This window comes from Amblyomma maculatum, chromosome 1 (assembly GCF_055883805.1).
Source record: "Amblyomma maculatum isolate TAMU_Amacu chromosome 1, ASM5588380v1, whole genome shotgun sequence".
NCBI lineage: Eukaryota > Metazoa > Arthropoda > Arachnida > Ixodida > Ixodidae > Amblyomma > Amblyomma maculatum.
The window spans coordinates 313,827,897-313,846,196 of NC_139344.1; the positions used below are offsets into that span (position 1 = coordinate 313,827,897).

The window sequence follows — 18,300 nt, forward strand, 5'->3', positions numbered from 1 at the left end:
TGTGTAGCGGATTTGGACTGTGTGGGATCTATGAGATGTCTCAGAAGTTGCCAAGCTCGCTTGATGGGTAGTTTGCTGGCGAGTTCGTCGCAAACTTGCCCCCAATTAGAGCGGCAGACCTCCTCTGCATGTTGTATCTGCGTCTGCAGTTCGGCCAGTCGCTTTTTAAGCGTTTTGTTTAACTTGTTGCGTTTCCAACGCTCGAGTAAGCTGTGGTACGCCTCCCAGAGGTGGGCGAGGCAGGAATCTAGGGTGGGGGTGTCCTGTGTGGTTGTAATTAACCGGGTATTGTGTTGGACATCGGTCATAAGTGATTCACCCATTTTTCGATGTCCGTGATAGGTGTGTTTGAGTCGTCCTTTCGCAATGCGCGGATGGCGTCCCAGTTTACCAGTTTGTGGGTGATGTGTGTGTAGCTGGATTGTTTAAAGGGGAGCGAAATGTTAATTATGGTAGTGATTGCTTCCCAGTGTGTGTTGTGTTCTTCTCCAGGTGACGCCACCGAGGAAGCGACTGTGCATCAGGTCCGGACTGGTGTCCATGCTGACGCCGGTGCCGATCCGCGTGGGTGTGTGGAAATTGTTGTGTGTAGTGAGTCGCAGCTCCTGAACTAGGGACCAGAGGCGTCGGCCATGGCCCTGTAGTATAGCTGTACCTCCCGTCGGTGTGCTGACAGTTGAAGTCTCCTCCGATGAGGAGAGGGTGCCTTCCAGCGAGTCGGTGGAGGTCCCGCAAAAGCCTTCCCGCATGGCCCTGTGTTCCTTGTCGCGTGAATCCTCCTGACGGAGGGCTGGGGGAGGGGGAAGGGAGCGGGGTTTGTTTGGAGATGACTCTAGCTGCTCGGTCGGCCCATGACATATTCTGTGGGTCCTTTGCGCGCTCTCCTTTGCGAAGCGACGTGGAGCAAGTGGCGTTTTCTACCTTCCGAGTAGCGTCTCCGGGCGGCTTCTCCTTACGAGAGAGGTGTTGAGGTCCACGGGGGTTGGCTGTAGGTCTTCGTCCTTTAGCCTTGCATCTCCCCGTGCCGGTCATGTGTGCTTCTCCGCATAATATACATTCAGGACAGCAGGAAGGGATAGTCTCCTTGGGATGCGGTTTGCCACATCTCGGGCAGTTATTCGTACGTGGCAGCGTGCACACATCTGTCTTGTGGCCTGTTGTCGGCAGTTAATGCAAGCGTCCATGTGGCCTCTGTAAGGGGTGCACCGATGGAGTCCCCCGCCATAAAGAACTGTGCGAGGAGCCGGTCCTTCTCTAAAGGTAAATGATATTGATCGAGTGGCACCCGTGCGTCTAGCGCTCACTATTGGAGTACGGGGATTGCTGTTCACGAGATCCTCCAGTAGCTCCCTGGGGGTTTCATTCCAGTAGGCATTCGAGATCACCTCTCTCATCGCGCCGTCCGGGGTAGCGATGTAGGCTGCTACGGCGTAGTCGGTGCCTTGGTAACGGATTTTGGTGATTTGCACCAGCATAATTAGGTGTGTCGGTCTGATGTGGCGGGCTCATTGTGCACGTGTTATTGGCGGGATGAATCCGTAGCTGGGTGCGGGTGGGCTCCTGGAGTGAAGCGGTGGCGTTCAAGATTTAGACGCGGAGCTGTCGTGGCGGTACCGAGGTGCGGTGAAGTCCTCCACGGGAGCGGAAAATCACCTTGTAGTCTTGAGTCTGTAGTGGCGGTTGCTGTCGTTGCGGCAGCGCGTGCGGCGCGCAGTTCCTCGGATGCCTGGGCCTTGATAGTGTTTTGGGTGGCAGATGATGCATCTCCAGCGTCTGTGGTAGGCTTGTCTGCCTCATCGGTCTGCATGGCGGAGATCTGATGATTCTGCTGTAGTGGACGCTCCTGGGTGCGGGCGGGAACGCTAAGGATGTGCGTCCAGTCCCGCGAATTAAAGTCCCGAGGGTCAACAGCTTCGCCTGGCACTTGCACCTTCACGATGACTTTGTGCTTGGAGGCAGTACCTCCTGGAGAACAGTGCCTGCAGCGTCGCGCCCAGCCTCCATAGTATTGGAATTGGCGGTCTGTTTCACTGAGTGACAGTGTGGTGGCGCTAGCGTTACGCCCTATACCAATACATGTGTTACGCGCGCGCGAAATCTATGCAGGCGCACTTTTGCATTCGTAGCCCTTTTTTGATTTTCTGTTGGTTTGAAACACCTTCAAGGCCATTAAAATTCGCAGAAGTTGCCTGCAAGCGGCTGCCCCGCTGGCGCGTGGAGTGTCTGCTACATGGCCTCCAGATCTCGGAGGCCATGCTGTTAGAGATAACTTCGTGACGTGGCCGCGAGGCGGAACCAGAATTACGCCTTATTGGGAAAGGGAGTAGAATTCGAGGGAGAGGGTTTGGCGGGAGGCAAAACTCCCAACTGATTGATTTATAGGACGGGAAAGGCGCGGTAACTAGGCAAAACTCCCAATGCTGCAGGCACGGATAACTAAAAAAACTGATTGTTATAGGAAAGGAAAGGTGCGATAACTGTCTCACTTGTTTCCTGTGGACACCTCAACCGCGCCGCAAGGGAAGGGAGCAAGATGGGAGTGAAAGTGGAAAGAGAGGAAGAGTAGCCGTAGTGGAGGGCTACGTAGTGTCGACCGCCTGGGGATCTTTAGGCACGGATAACTATTGGGAAAGGGGGAGGAATCCGAGGGAGAGGGTTTGGCGGGAGGCAAAACTGCCAACACTTCAGGCAGGGGTAACTCGCCCTGATGGGGCAGGGACAGGTCGGTCACCGCCGTTTGCGGCAGGGGCTAGCCTGCCACCGAATGTTTATCTGTTGTAAGCCGTCATTGCACCCGCCACCGCTTTGGTGGTGGACGACGGCCGTTGTTGCGGCGCGCGTCTTTCTCCCCCTCTTCCTTTTCTTTTCTTCTCTATTTTCTCTTCTGTCTACACGAGGCACGAGGTTCGAACCCGGGTACTCCGACTACTGTGCCGGAGTACCCGGGTTCGAACCCGACCTCGGCGGCTGCGTTTCGATGGAGGCGAAACGAAGAGGCGTCGTGTGCTGTGCGATGTCAGCGCACGTAAACGATCCCCAGGTGGTCGAAATTACTCCGTAGCCCTCCACTACGGCTCCTCTTTCTCTCTTTCCACTTTCACTCCCATCTTCCTCCCCTCCCTTACGGCGCGGTTGCGGTGTCCACAGAAAAACAAGTGAGACAGTTACCGCGCCTTTCCCTTCCTATAAATAAATCAGTTCTTTTTTTTTAATCAGGCACGAGGCAGCGCAGGTGAGCCCCGCTGGGGTGGTGCAGTGGTAAGACACCCGACTACTGTGCCGGAGCACCCGGGTTCGAACCCGACCTCGGCGGCTGCGTTTCGATGGAGGCGAAACGAAGAGGTGTCCGTGTGCTGTGCGATGTCAGCGCACGATCCCCAGGTGGTCGAAATTACTCCGTAGCCCTCCACTACGGCTCCTCTTTCTCTCTTTCCACTTTCACTCCCACCTTCCTCCCTTCCCTAACGGCGCGGTTGCGGTGTCCACGGAAAACAAGTGAGACAGTTACTGCGCCTTTCCCTTCCTATAAATAAATCAGGCAGCGGAGGTGACCCAGCAACAGAGCCAGTAGCAGCATTTTCTTTTCCTTCTTCCTACAGCCACAACAACAGCACGGATAACTCAAGAAGGCACTTTTGGAGGTTGCGTTCGGAGTAGGCCTAGCTCCCAGCGGAGCGAGGCCTAGCTCGAGTGACGCGGTGGCTCAAGGCGAAATGGGCCGTTGGGGGCCCGAAAACTGGGCAGATCGGGCCAAAACGTGGTCTGCGCATGGCGCTCACCTTCACGGGGCTCTTGTTGGTGAAATATAGGCCACTGGTTCGGGCGACTGGCGAATTTCGCCGTCCTCGCACGGAGCCGACGTAAAGCGCGTCCGCACTCCACGCAAGGTGTACCCTTCATGCTGGAACGTTGAAGTGACCACACACATGAACTTGCCGTGTACTGTACGGTGTCAGCGCACGTTAAAGATTCCCAGGAGGTCGAAATTACTCCGAAGCCCTCCACTACCGGCTCCCCTTTCCCTCTTTCCACTTTCACTCCCACCTTCCTCCCTTCCCTTGCGGCGCGGTTCAGGTGTCTGCAGAAACAAGTGTGAAAAGATACTGCGCCTTTCCCTTCCTGTTAGCCAATTATTATTATTATTATTATTATTATTATTATTATTATTAATTATTATTATTATTATTATTATTATTATTATTATTATTATTATTATTATTATTATTATTATTATTATTATTATTATTATTCAATCCGGCTGAACCTGGTTAATGGTCGTAAGCTGTGTAGGCGTCGCGCTGGGCTACAAGAGCAGGATAGTCCGATTCTGCCTGACGCTTACGGCAGTTCAGACATTGACGGCACTGTATCTTCCATGGATAGACTGAGGAAGCAAGCCGCATTTAAGCAGCTTAAATACCTGCTCGAAGCAGCTGTCTTGTGGCGGCAAATGTACTGGATTAAACTAGCGGTGAGGCGGAGCAGGAGCGCACGGCGCAGCTGATGGTCTCGTGACTGAGGCTGACGTCGCTCGCGGTTCGGCCGGCGGCCAGCCGAAGGAACGAGCGCGCGGTGCAGCTGTGGCGAAGAGCAGATGAAACTGGGGCATGCGCAGTCTTAGCTTGCGCAAACGGATGACCTTGGTAGAGCTTACGCCCTAAAACTCACAGGCGATCGATGTGTTAGTTGATCCGACGGCAATGCATGCCTGGTTATCACTGCACAGGTTGCCACACACGCTTTCTTTAGTTGTTTAATTTCTTCACTTTGTTACTGCACGTGTGTGCTAAAGCTTGTGACGCATGGCCCGCGCACGCGCAGTAGAGGTGGCACTGTACTAACCACTCCACCTCTCCGGCGCCGCGAGCCCCCGTTCCAACGGCAGCCGCAGTGCCATCTCCAGTTACCAGCCTCAAGGTTTCAGATCGAATCATGTTGCTAGTACGCTTGATTCTGCTTCATATCTTTGGAATATTTTCACGTGGAAATTTCTAGCCATTTTGCGACGCAACACTACAGCAGGGTAGCTATACTTACGATGCATTCCTCTGCGCAGGTGCATTTCTCATCCCGTACTTCATCTGCCTCATCACTACGGCGATTCCTATGTTCTACCTGGAAGTCGCCATGGGCCAGTACCTGAGCCGTGGAGGCATAGGAATATGGGGCATTGTGCCCATGTTCAAAGGTACATTGTGTATATGGCGGGACAATTTGGGAAACTACTCGAGCTATAGAATAAATCAGATACAGACTATTTTTTTGAAGCCACGAAATTAGGCGCAGTTTTAAGTTGTGAGGAACGCGTGTAATGGCATACGCTGTCCAGGGGTTTTAAGGGACCTGTAGGCTTCCGCAGTTTCGAGTGATATTCCAGAAAGTGCCACATGTATTTCGATTTCTCCTTAGATTGAAAGCCTTGCGAAGAGTATTGCCTAAGGAGGGCTGATGACATCTCTCTGTAGCTTTTGTTCTCTCCTTCGTTTGCTGATTATTTTTGATTTGGTCACGCTTGCAAATCAAAACAAAATACATTAATAATGAACTGTAAGCCTAATTTCGCGCCATACTCAGCCATCACATTTTACAATGCGCGGACAGTTTTTATGTGTTATTTTTTGTAACCACAGCATGACAATGTAACGAAATAACATGGCGACAAAAGAAGACCGCCATTGAAAATATAAGATACGTTCACATCAGTTCACTGCGCAGATGTGCCATTGTCGGCAGCTCGCAATAATGAATCGGCCTTTTTCAGGCATCGGCATCGCATCATTGACAATAGTGACGCTGTCCAACATCTACTACATGGTGATCGTGGCATGGATCCTCTTTTATTTGATATCGTCGTTCACTGAAGTTCTGCCCTGGAAGCACTGCGGAAACCACTGGAACACCGAGAATTGCTGGGAGTTCAACGAGACATCCCCAATGCCACACAATGGCTCCGTCACACCCATTGTAGAGTTCTGGGAGTGAGTCCTCAGTCCGTTATAGAAACTCAAATTACGCATGAAAGTGTTGCGTTTTGTCTTCGTTTGCTGTCCAGTGGTTTAGCCCGCTTTAAGATTTTCTAGTAACTCATTTTAAGGCTTATCTTACAATGATGAGATCAGAATGCACATTGAGCCAAATCGATAAATATTATCAAAGTGAGCATAAGGAAATCTCGCAAATTTTTTGATGTCAGCATGTTCTGCTTTTGCATCTCAGATATATATTGTTCACATGAATTCATACCTAGATTCTAAAACTTTCCAGCTTTTAGTTTTAGCCTTTCACAAATAGTTTCCAGTTGAAGAAAAATTCATACTGGTCAGGGGTCGAACCTCACTCACTACCAACTGAGCTAAAATGGAGGCAGGGTGAGGTCGACTTATCGACAACTTGACCCGGTGTTAGTCCGGCTCTATAGCTTTCCTTTGTAGCCTTCGGGTTGCACTCAGAACCCAATAATATTAATTGCTCCGTTGTTACAAACTTATTCCAACATGGGGCATTTTCCAAAAACATGTTAGGATTATTCAGTTTTTTTTCACTTCCAACCCTTTTTCCTCCACGCATTGGTGCCTCAGGAACCATGTACTCGGCATTTCCTCCGGACTGCATGACATGGGGAACATGCGCCTGGAATTGGCCCTTTACTTGTTCCTGTCATGGTTCATCGTGTACATTGTCATTTGGAGAGGCCTGCATCAAAGCGGAAAGGTAACTAATATAGGCTTACCTGAAACGAATTACATATTGTGTTGTTTAGGGTGTTGCTCTTTACACTAAAAGGTTTCCCAGGTACGTTCTTTGCTTGATAGCAGATCTAATCCTCATGCGCGAGATGTTGTTTCTTATCGCACTTGGCCTCCACGTGTTGCCGCGAATTGTGTTCTTCATGTTTAGGGGACGTGTTGCTTCGTATAAATTCGGCGTTTCGGCAGCCTCATATTAATGTTAAAAGTAGGCGCTTGTCCTTATCTGTCCTCGCCTCTTTCTGCCGCGCCTTTCATATCATGTATGTCTGGCTCGAACGTCTCTGGCGGACTCGCTACAATGTTTCTTTGTCAAATGGCGGCGAGTAAATAATAACCAATTTCAATAATTATTTGCGAAGGAAGCCAACTTACCAGAAAAAAAAAAAAAAATCCGTTTGCAACTTTCGTCATCGAATCGTTGACAAGAGTATAGTGTTGGTGTGGTTAACCTACCTTGTATTAAAAAATACGAAGCGGTCACGAGTTTAAATTCGTATGCTTACTTGCGACCTGTTAACGTCAGCAGTTAAAAAGCATTCCTTGCATAGAAATAGAAAAAATGCACATCAGCAATCGCATTTTCATTTTGTTCTTTGCAGATCGTCTGGGTTACAGCAATTTTTCCTTACATTTGTCTCTTCGTGCTGCTCGTGAGAGGTGTCACACTGCACGGTTCAATCGATGGCCTGCTGTTTTATGTTACTCCTGACTGGAGCCAACTGCTCAATCCAAAGGTAAGCATGTTTCATTGTCAGGTAGGATGCATTTCATTTTTTAGCCCCCCAAGCGCTGCTCAAGCGAGCACGACTAATGCTTGTGGCCAATAATTTGCCTCGTTTTCAACCACTGCCACTTGTTGATTTCATTGACCCTGCAGCTTATTACAACTATAATGCTCCTGTTTTTTTTTTCTTCTTCCTCTTATGCGTTCTCCGCTCAGGTATGGATTGCTGCAGGCACTCAGGTGTTCTATACTTTTGGGATTGGCGTTGGCTCTGTGGTGACACTAGGTAGCTACAACAAGTTTCACCAGAACTTCTTCAGGTTAGAGTCCCTGCCCACTTTTTCATCTTGGTGTCTTCCGTCGTTGGAACCACCGGCGACCGTTCACTGCTTCCCCCTTCCCCCTGCTTTCCCTTACTCACTGCTGTCTGTCGCACATGTGGTCATTTCATTGGTGCGATGTGGATCCCACTCAACATGAACTCCTTGTTTTAGCCTGAAGAGTGCGGGCTCAGCTCAAGCCTCATGCACCATTTCTCAAAAATCATCTCTCGTTTCTGTGCACACTGAAATATTTGTTACGTCTTTTCGTCTGTGATCCTTATCTGCTTTGCAATATATTGATGTAGAGAACACGCATTCACCCAGGCCATCTTTTCTTAGTTATTATTTGACTGTTAACAGAAGGTGTTAACAGTGCTTGAATAAAAGAACTTTGCCACACTTGGTAGAAATGGCGTGTTATAGACAAAATTTGAATTTCAGTTAATGTATTCGTAATAAAAGCGTACTTTCGCATTTCTAGGTTTTTACAGGGAGCCACTGTTGTGATTTTCGTTCTGGCATGATGCATAGTTCTTAAGTTATGCGTCTTTGTGTGTGTGTGGGGGGGGGGGGGGGGGGGCACGCAGCAACTGCTCTGCTATGAGTACCTAACCACGGAGTGGTTTTGCGATACACCAAAACTAACACTCAGTTCAGTCCGTTTGCATTTCAGCTTATGACAATAGTACATTTATACAAATCAAGCTCCACACATTGTATTTCATCTTGTCTTAAAGTCCGAACAACTTTCGTTAATAAAAGTGTGAATTTATAGTGCTTGAGAAATGGTGCGCGCAGGACTTGAATAAATAATGTAAACTAGCTAAAACATTTTTGATGGGCTAGACAATACAGAAAATACTGTTCGGCTCATTATGTTACCAATGCTGACTTTATGCTAACGATTCGTGAACACTGAGGTTGTGGAAGGAATTTCCATGCTTGACACGGGAAAAGGTATACGTGCACATAGCAAGCATTTTCACTCACCTAACTTTTGCGGTTCATATACAGTGTGACATATTTACTGCGGATTTAATGTAATGCACTTCGTTTAGTGCAAAGCAAGTTAAGGTTCGTGTTTTGTGGGATTGGCGCTGAAACATTAGTCTCATCTTTTTCTATTGTCTTCTATAAAATCTCGTTGATGCCGTATTAATAAATAAACCAATTTTATTTATAATTGGAATGCTGCACCCTTACACTGAGATGTGCGGAGAGACCATAATTACGTTGCTTGATTTCACACACGCCGCTCAGGTGGGATCAATCGCGTGGCTACAGTTTCTGAAGAAACCTCAGTTATTTGTCTTGCAATTACGGCCCCCGCTAAGCCACCAAGAAAAACTATCATAGCGAATGGTCCCAGCGAAAGGTGGGTACTTGCCTTGTTAGCACCTTGAAAGACAAAGTATGCACTCTTAAAGCTGCGGCATCAGCGAGGTTTTCTTAACCTGCGTCCTCCTCATGCCTCTTTAGTTTAGTGTGTGTAGTCGCTCATGCGAGCAAATGTGCTTTTCCCTAATTAGAAAACTTCTGTTTTCTGTCTTTCCGATTCTCTCCAGGGACTCGGCAATCGTTTGTTCCATCAATCCTTTGACAAGCCTCCTAGCGGGGACAGTTATATTCTCAGTGCTTGGTCACATGGCTTTTGTAGCCGACAAATCAGTAGGCGATGTTGTCAAGTCAGGTAAGCGGCTATCTTGTGACATCGTGATTTTGTTTTGCATGATGACCATTTGCAGGTAATCGCGCACAGATGAATTATAATGCATTATAATGCATTATAGTGCATTGTATAAGAATTGTGGGCGCACGGGGGAGGCAGCGCTTACCTTGTCTTGACTTTTTTTACGTGTGTTTGTAGTTGTGCTGACATTGCCATCGATGACGTACCAACCGGCTCAAGTTTCACCAGTTTCGTGAAAGCGTTTTTCGCATGCAAATTTGTATAACTTTTTCGGCGCCATTTACTTACGGTATTTTGTTCTTTTTGTTTTTTAAAATTATTTCGTCCAACCCTTGCATTATTTCTCTTGTTTCTGTTTTCTTTTCTTTTCTTGTTATTTTAATGTTTCCTGTTCTTGTTCGCATTGTATATTGAGTTTGCTCCCCCCTTATGTAATGCCCTCGGGCCTTTAAGGGAAAAATAAATGAAATAAATGAAATTAAATTTAGTCCTATGAATGGCCATAGCAGGATAGTGCAATTTTGAGTGCTCGCTCAACAAGTTTGTTGCACTTTGATTTAGACACTCATTTTGGGTATAAAATACAGCTAATATGTCCGAAGCTCTATCAGAAAGCAACCGTGGCAGTCATCGCAACATTATACTGCGGAATAGTCGAAAGCGCGATTTTGTTATTTCATTGAACAACGAGACATAGTGTCTTAAATTTTCATTTCTTTTTCTCGCGTTGTTTTTGCAGGACCAGGCTTGGCCTTCCTAGTGTACCCTGAAGTTGTGACGCGGATGCCAGCTTCGACGGTTTGGTCGATACTGTTTTTCGTCATGCTCCTCTGCTTGGGAATAAACAGCCAGGTATGCATATATGCATCATGTATACCTCTCTGCGCATACGATACTCAAAAGACATGTTGAGTGGCGGCAGCGTGCCCTAAATTTGAGGACAGTTATGTGCATAGTGGTGTCCTCATTTACACAGCATTTCCCACGTAGCTTGAGCCATGTTTTTTTCTTTTTTTTAATTAAGGAACTTCCGATGCGAATTAAACCGAATGCATATTTCCACTAGCTTGGAGTTATTCAGACTACTTTTTATTTTCTCCTTAGCTGATGGATTAATTACGTGTAAATACTCAACATTTTAATATTGGCGGCAGACCTCAACTGGGAGAGGCAAAGTTGTAGAGCAGCTTCTCTAATTAAATTGGTTTGTGCCTGATGTGACAACCGGTCACAACGAGGAGCTTGCGCACTGCTATTGTGCAGCTCACAAGCGTGAATGAATAAGACAGGCGACAGTATGACTGGAGTTACAAGGGGGCGACAGGGCTTTGTGCTGGTTGTATAGGTGTCTGGGCTTTCGACTTTCGTCTTATGAAGGCGTAAATGTATGCTGCTGAGGTTTCCCAGGAAACGCATACCTTAATGTTTGTCCAATGTTTTCGGATGCAAAAGACTAAATACGTCGGTGTGCACGTCGTGCATTATAAAACTTTAGGACTTTAGATTTCTTACAAGTCTTTGATTTTGGGTTTATTATTAGTGTGTATTCATTCCCCTTGAATGAAATTCCTTTTATCATGTGACCAGTTTACAGAAGTGTGCAATATAGAATAAGTGTCCATATCTAACTTTGTATATAAGTCTGCTTTATTAAATTTGAATACCGCAGAAGCTGCGTTTAAAGAAAACGCATTTGTACCAATTCTGCAGTTACTGTAATATTCAGTTGCCAGTACTCTACACACAGCAAAAGAAGTTACTTTACAAATATATTTGATGATTCAAATTCTGGATCACTGTCTAGATTGTCTGGAGGTTTAATTCTGAGCATGTGCTCTCCGTTACGTGCCTCTCCCCACGTTTTAGGACCATAATATCTAGGCACGAGCTTAACTACGTACGTTAAGTGCCAAAAACAGCGGGTTAGTCGATGGGGTGTGAGAATCTCAATGGTAACATCGCGGGCGAACATTGCTCGTTTATGCCTACCAATGGTCACTTAATCTGGCAGCTAAGACTCCTGTAATCGATGCCGGGCTAAAGAGCACACAACATCGACCTGTAAGGATCGCGCGACTTCCACACTGCGAATTTTTCCTACAACCTGCCTCGTGTCTCAGTTCGCAAGAAAATAAAAATGCTGACATGCGGTTTTAGTTTCATACTTTAAAAAAAAATATAATCAAGATCAGCTGTGCTGGCGCACTTATGCTGCAACAAACTTGTATAGAGCACTTACATACGGCGCGTGTTCTCCCATTCTCTTCATCGTTTTGCAGTTTTGCCCCTCTGAAGCGATCGTTGCTGGCATAATCGACCAATGGCCACAACTCGTCACTCGAAGAAAGCTTATCACGTTCTTCATGGTCGTGTTCCAGTTTCTTCTTGGGCTTCCAATGGTTACTCAGGTGAGTAACCGACTGCGCATAAACATGTGCTCAAAGGTCTTCCTTATTGCTTGAAGAATGACACTCGCAATGGTCTGCCGCTTTTCGTCATAAATTGCAAAGAAATTCGGCCACGTTATTGGAAGGGGAGCATAAAAAGGTCTTTCACTAAGGTAACATAAGTGGGCAATGTGGAAGCTCATATAATTTAGGGAAAATTCGTTAACTACATTTCAAATGAGTACTAAACCTTTGCTGCCCGCTTATATAAGTTCTTCCTGTTTCCAAAATCTGCTGTTACTTCGCAGTTGGCGATAAACTGTTCATCGGAATTGTCAGGTTTTAGTTGGCGTGAATAGTATTCATATTCACGTGTATCACCCTTTTTTGCCATTTATTACAGGGTGGGATGTACATTTTGCAACTCATGGACAACTATGCTGTCACTGGTATCACGTTGCTCTTTATCGTCTTCTTCCAGGCAGTTGCACTGTCCTGGATATACGGTGAGCATATCACAAACGCATAAACTGCATCATAAATTTTTATGTATGTATGGGAGAACTAAGGAATATATGAATTTTGTTCCAGGAACCAGCAACATATCTGACAACATCAAAGAAATGCTCGGTCGCCGCCCAAGCGCCTTGTTCCGATTGGGCTGGTCGATCTTTGTACCGGCCGTGTGTGTGGTAAGTAGCGACCATTTATTTTTTGGCCGCTTTTCAGCTGCTTTTTATATCGCACTGCGGCACCATGTGAAAGCTTAAGGAAAATTGCTTCTGTTTATTTCTCAGGTTTAAACGTTGCTGATTATTAGGACAGGCCAGAGAAAAATCGGACCAAGTAAAAGGATGTCCAAACCATTCCCGTTGCATTTCGCCAAAGCGTATCGGAGTAAAAGAGAAAAAGTTCCTAAACGTTCATTCAGTAAGCGAATGACACCCCTTCCATACCGTTAGGCTCTGTACTATTGAGTGCATTCTGTCTAGCTTCACATATACGCCACCTCTACGGGACGCTGGTTAGTGTAATCAGTCGTAGTACCCAGCGCACAAAAAATGAAAACACAACCACAGAAGAGCTGGCATGTGCCCCGTCATCTTTGCCACCTGCGCGCATTAGTACAAAACACCCATACAATTGTAAGAGCCAAGCAAAACTTTTCGTTGTGGCTGGCTGGTTGCCACAGCAACTGTGACCCCAGTTGTCTAGCAACCGAAGAAAGGAGTACGACGACGGCATGTACAACACATAACTCGATGGCCCTCTGTCGCCTTTGGCGCGCCATTTGCTCATACGGCATCACTAACGGGCCTCCATGTGGCGCCAGATTTCCACTCTCCCATGTCAAAATTGTGGCGCAATCGTTATTTGCGCACGTTCAGGGTAGTGTCATACCATTTCGGTACCCATTTAGCATCTATCTGCTATTGCGAACCGATGACGTGTGTACATCCAGTTGTATGTCGCGCAGTTAGCACGTTTAACACTCTGCTAAACTCTGTGCCAGCCCCTCAGTACTAAACCGCCAAGCAAAACCCTGTCAAACCCAGTCATGGGAAGTATCGAAGATACATGTATCTTCGATAGTATTTTTAAATACATTTAGTGTATCGGTATCAGGTATCGAGCGCTGAAAATATAAGTATCGAAGTATCCGTATCGAAAATAAATTTTTGGTGTATCGTGTATTTTAACGATACTCGATACTCCGCAAAATATTGAAGCCACTGTGTGTCAGACATTTGTTTGACGGCACTCGCTCAGGCGCTAGTACAAGCCGGGAGACATCTTTGCTTGCAGTGCATCCCGATTTCCCTCCTGCTCAAAGTTTCCTTTAAACATCTCGTCTTCTTAGCCTCCATCTATCCATATTCTCTTCCTTTAAAACTGAAGGAGCCAATCGCAAGTAGCTGCTCATTAGGTTGTTTACTAGTGAGCATCGAGTGCGTACCGCGAAGCCGCTAAGCCGTTAACAGACACGCAGAAACAAAGAACAAAATCGACAAAGAAACCTCAAAGAAGACAAACAGGGAGTAGGGACCACTTCATCCCTAGCTGCTCTCCCACCCTTTGCAATCCGCCTCCTTGTCCGCCTCTGAGGCATGTGATTCTTGTCAAGTGGCATGCTCAGTGTGCTGACGAACGCAGTAACTTATGCACGACCATAGCTCTCCAGACCCTTGAGCTTCGCATGTCAGCTGTGCTTGGCGGATAGAACAAGGGCGTCTAGGGTCTCAGTCGTCCACGATGCAGTCGGCTAACCGCCGTTCTTGTAGTTAACAGCGGTTGATTCGAAGCAAACACTTTTCTTTGTAACTGCACTGGGAAGTGGCTTCCACTAGGCTTTTTCTGTAAAACCTATTACGTCTAAAATGTTAAGAAATGCACGACGTAAATGCTATGTAACTGCACTTTTCTAGCACATAATTTTGAATAACAAATCCATGGTCAAAGAACTTTTTTACCAAAAACATTTCAGCGAAACGTGAATAAAACTTGTGAAGATACCCTTATTTCATTAATCAATAAACTGTTAAAATGTTTTCGAAACATGCGAATTGATTGACGTCATATTAGCCACTCTATTTAAAAAAAAAAAAAAAAACAATTCTTTCTTTTATCTAAACCAGACTAAATTCTCAAGGGACGCTAGTGAATCTTGACTTTGTCAACTACCTTAAATATCCTCGAGTCGATGCGGCTATGCTTCACTCTTATCTTCTGGTAAAGGGCCCCTTCATCAAATGTAACAGTGCGGCGTGCTCGTCAAATTGTATATAGAGGTTTTTTTTATTTGCCTCGCTTGCAGAACGCCTACATCGCGGGGCTATTTCGGAACTAATAAAAACGTTCAGCCATTTTATTTTTGTTATCTAGCTTTTAACACGGAATGCTGGCTTCAAAATTCTGCTATTGCACTAATATCAAAATACCTGCTCAGTTCCCCAAGCGCACGCAACAATGAGCCTTATAGCAAAAAAAACGGAGAGGGCCATCAGGTAAGTAACGTGTAGTATATGAAATGGAAAGCAGCAAAAGAAGTTTCAGATTTAATTGTATGTATCCAAGTGCTCACAGGGTGGTTCGTATGACGAACACTAGCTTAAAAAAATTATTGGCTAGGCTGCTTGTGGAAGCTTTGTAACCATGGCTTCAATTCAGCGTGAAGTTCTGACAAGGCCAGCTGCCCAGACAGCGAAGCATCAATAAATCCGTGCTGTCGGATTCGTTTAAGCCTGTTCCGAGAAACAAAAGCTGCGATATAGGTACCACTGAAAGTTCTAGAAAGCATGGTAAAATTTTCCAGCTTCGCTAATATTAACGTCTTTATCATATTGAGATTTCATAACTGTATCGAAGTATCGAAGATACAGTATCGAGTATCTGTGTCGGAAATCGATTTCGGTTCGGTATCTTGTATCGGTATAGGAAATACAATTTGTCAAGGTATCGAGTATCGTATCGAAGATACTTTTTTGAAGTATCTTGCCCAGCCCTGGTCAAACCGTGCTAAATAGTGATGTTGCACGTCTTAAACAGCTTCCGCAGTTAATTTTTGTGCACTAAATAATAACTTTGGATATACCAATAAAGGAGCCGAGATGATGAGAATGTGCAATGTGGCAATAATACAACTGATGGACAGACATAGTTTTCAGGGCTGTGTCCCTTCTTGTACTCTAGCCTCGTGCCGTTGCTCTGTTGCACTCGAAAACTATGTGCAATGTGTGGTCCTTGTTTTTGCGCAGGCCATATTCCTGTTCTCTGTGATCAAATACCAACCGATTAAGTACGCCAAGACGTACGAATACCCATGGTGGGGCGAAATGCTGGGCTGGTTCATGGCGCTCGCCTCAATGGTTATGATTCCTGGATACATGATATACTTCCTTCTCACCACTCCTGGTTCTCTACGACAGGTGAGAAATCATCGCCTAAATTCCAGCTGGTTTTGCGTGTAGTTAATCAAATTATGGAACAGTGTTCCTTGGTGGCTTTGATCGTTTTAACGGCACGCTGTTGAATACTTTTTTTTTTATAATTATGCTTTCATTTTTTTTTTTTACAGAGGATCATAGCAGGCGTCTCTCCTCAGTTGGCCGGGCATAATGAGAAAGAAGAGAAGGAGTACACGTTTAGTAATAGAGCCCTTCAGGCATAGACACTCAAGACCAATTTCACCACTGCGATTATCACGCATGACGAGTTCACCTCATCGACCATAGCAACCATGCATTGTATCTATGCATCACTTTCGATATCGCGCACGTATTTTTCTTGTGGATCAAGTGTGTCTACACACGCTGCCTGCTTTACTCGACATCACCAATAAATTATACTGCAGTGTATACATTCACAAATGAGTGAACACCTTTGCCTATAAAAGAGCTCGAAACTCGATTCCTTTGCCTCCTGTCATTTATTTCGTGCACTATATAAGTGCGAAAGACCATTACAGTTGAAGTACAAAGTCCAAAACGAGAAATTTCTTAACCAGCAGGTGCAGCATATATTTCCTCATCGAAGACACGATGGCTGCTCTTAAGGCCTGTAACTTACATTGTATCTATTCCTACTCCAGCAGGCAATATTGTAGAGCTTCTGTGTTCGCATTTATGTCGCTGTGTTCACTTTTCACTTGACGCTGGTGGCATACTTGAAGGACAATAAGCAAAATATTGCTTATGAAATAGATATAGTAACCATAAATGTGTTATATAGACGATTGTCAATGCTGTATGCCGTCGTGAAAGTGAGCATATAAGGACTTCAGTCTAATGAATAATTGCAGCGGCCATTTCATACGCTACAGCGCATAAGGTTATTTGCCCGGTTCTCCTACAGGCAAGAGTGCTATCCAGAGAGAATTCTGGGCTGATGAAAAGATACTGTCGATCATGTGCAGTGTGTGTTCTGATGGACCTTAGAGTTCAGGAGCCGGTCTAGTTGGTAACCCATCGTCAAGAATTTAGTGCAAAAATAAAAACAATGGACAGAGAAGGACACATGAGACGATTGACGAGTGCCACCATTCGGCTAACCGCCGTTCTTGTAGTTCACAGCGGTTCATTCGAAACACCTTTTTTCACTGGGAAGCGGCCTCCACTAGGCTTTTTCTGTAAAAACTATTACGTCTAAATTATTAAGAAATGCACGACGTAAATGCTATGTAACTGCTCTTTTCCAGCACATAATTTAACTGCCAACTGCCGGAACACATAGCATATTGTAATGGGCTGCAAAGAAGACGAAGGTGCGCTAGAGAAGAAGTGGTGGTGCTCGTAGTGCCAGAGACTGCTGACGACCAGTTCTTTTACCAAAGCGTAACAATATATATAAAATGCAGCAGAGCGTGAGTGGTTTCTTGTTGAGCACATTCTTGTGGATGACCCTTTACTGATAAAAAAATAGAAGTCGTTGCGTTTATGCAGAGCAATGGTCGGATAGGTTCCGCTTCGCTTTTTCTATCGACATAGAAGATTTGTTTTATTCAGTTCCAACTTTACTAGAACGTTATTTGGAGGTTACTTTTATATCTCATAACAATCAGCTTGTTTGTTTGTTTGTTTTTGCAGCGTAAAGGTATATGTATCCGCTCGTGCGTGGCGCCCATTTTATGCGACTTATCTTTACTTGATCGCCTACTAGCACAGTCTTTTTCAAAGGGGACCTGTTTTTAAAGTTTTTAGATATGTCGACGACTTTGTAACTCTTTTGAAAAGGGGGACCTTTACATCCCCCGACCATGTTTTTAATTTTGTTTCAACTTCTTTTAATCTACTTGGACAAGGGTAAGTATTCACCCACGAACTTCCCGACACTAATATTTTGCATTTTTTAGACCTCAAGCTGATTTTCTGCGAGTACCACATTTGCTGGATGTACTCGCTCCGAACCAGGATTAAGTTATGATTCGGCGCATTCAAAAGTGGTCAAGAGAGCCATACCCTCACTTAAAGTCATGCCCTTACAAAATGCAAGAAGGTCTGAATGATCAGGTTTGGAAGCTAGTTGCAGCAGGTTTCCCTAGGCCGGTCATATCAGCTGTAGCTGAGGCCATCCTACAAAAACAGAAGGACACCCAAAGAAGCCCCTTTCTTCTAAGCCAGTGGCGGTCTTTTATGTACTGTGTACTCGCAGGTCCCACAAGCTTAAAGTGGCGGGCAGGCACAGCGTGTCCCTTGTGTTTACCGCACCTGCTTTCGAAGCTTTGCCCACGCATCACTGAATGCTCCGGCGGGGCTTGCAACAAAAAACAAGGGCTACCCCAATGTGAACTATGCGGTGGGTGCGGTCCCGCCTTCCCCTCTCATGTGGTGCTTCATATGTTGGCCGCTATGGCAATGACCGGTTACAGGAGCATGCTCGAAATATTCAAATTGAAGGCCAAAACGCCAACCTTGTGCGGCACCTTGCATAT

General features: G+C 45.8%; 1 protein-coding gene across 1 annotated transcript in view; it reads left to right on the forward strand.

Annotated features, from left to right (window-relative positions):
* The window catches only part of LOC146207147 (sodium- and chloride-dependent GABA transporter 1-like), an 82,822-nt gene extending 66,542 nt beyond the window's left edge, over positions 1 to 16,280 (forward strand). Inside the window, exons 4-15 of the mRNA XM_084603002.1 lie at positions 5,057 to 5,188; positions 5,762 to 5,978; positions 6,579 to 6,711; positions 7,349 to 7,483; positions 7,690 to 7,793; positions 9,362 to 9,486; positions 10,226 to 10,338; positions 11,766 to 11,894; positions 12,277 to 12,379; positions 12,465 to 12,565; positions 15,629 to 15,799; positions 15,949 to 16,280. Of these exons, the coding sequence (XP_084459128.1) occupies positions 5,057 to 5,188; positions 5,762 to 5,978; positions 6,579 to 6,711; positions 7,349 to 7,483; positions 7,690 to 7,793; positions 9,362 to 9,486; positions 10,226 to 10,338; positions 11,766 to 11,894; positions 12,277 to 12,379; positions 12,465 to 12,565; positions 15,629 to 15,799; positions 15,949 to 16,041 (1,556 nt within the window). The 3' untranslated portion in view covers positions 16,042 to 16,280. The remainder of the gene's footprint in view (positions 1 to 5,056; positions 5,189 to 5,761; positions 5,979 to 6,578; positions 6,712 to 7,348; positions 7,484 to 7,689; positions 7,794 to 9,361; positions 9,487 to 10,225; positions 10,339 to 11,765; positions 11,895 to 12,276; positions 12,380 to 12,464; positions 12,566 to 15,628; positions 15,800 to 15,948) is intronic.
* Positions 16,281 to 18,300: the final 2,020 nt, after the last annotated feature.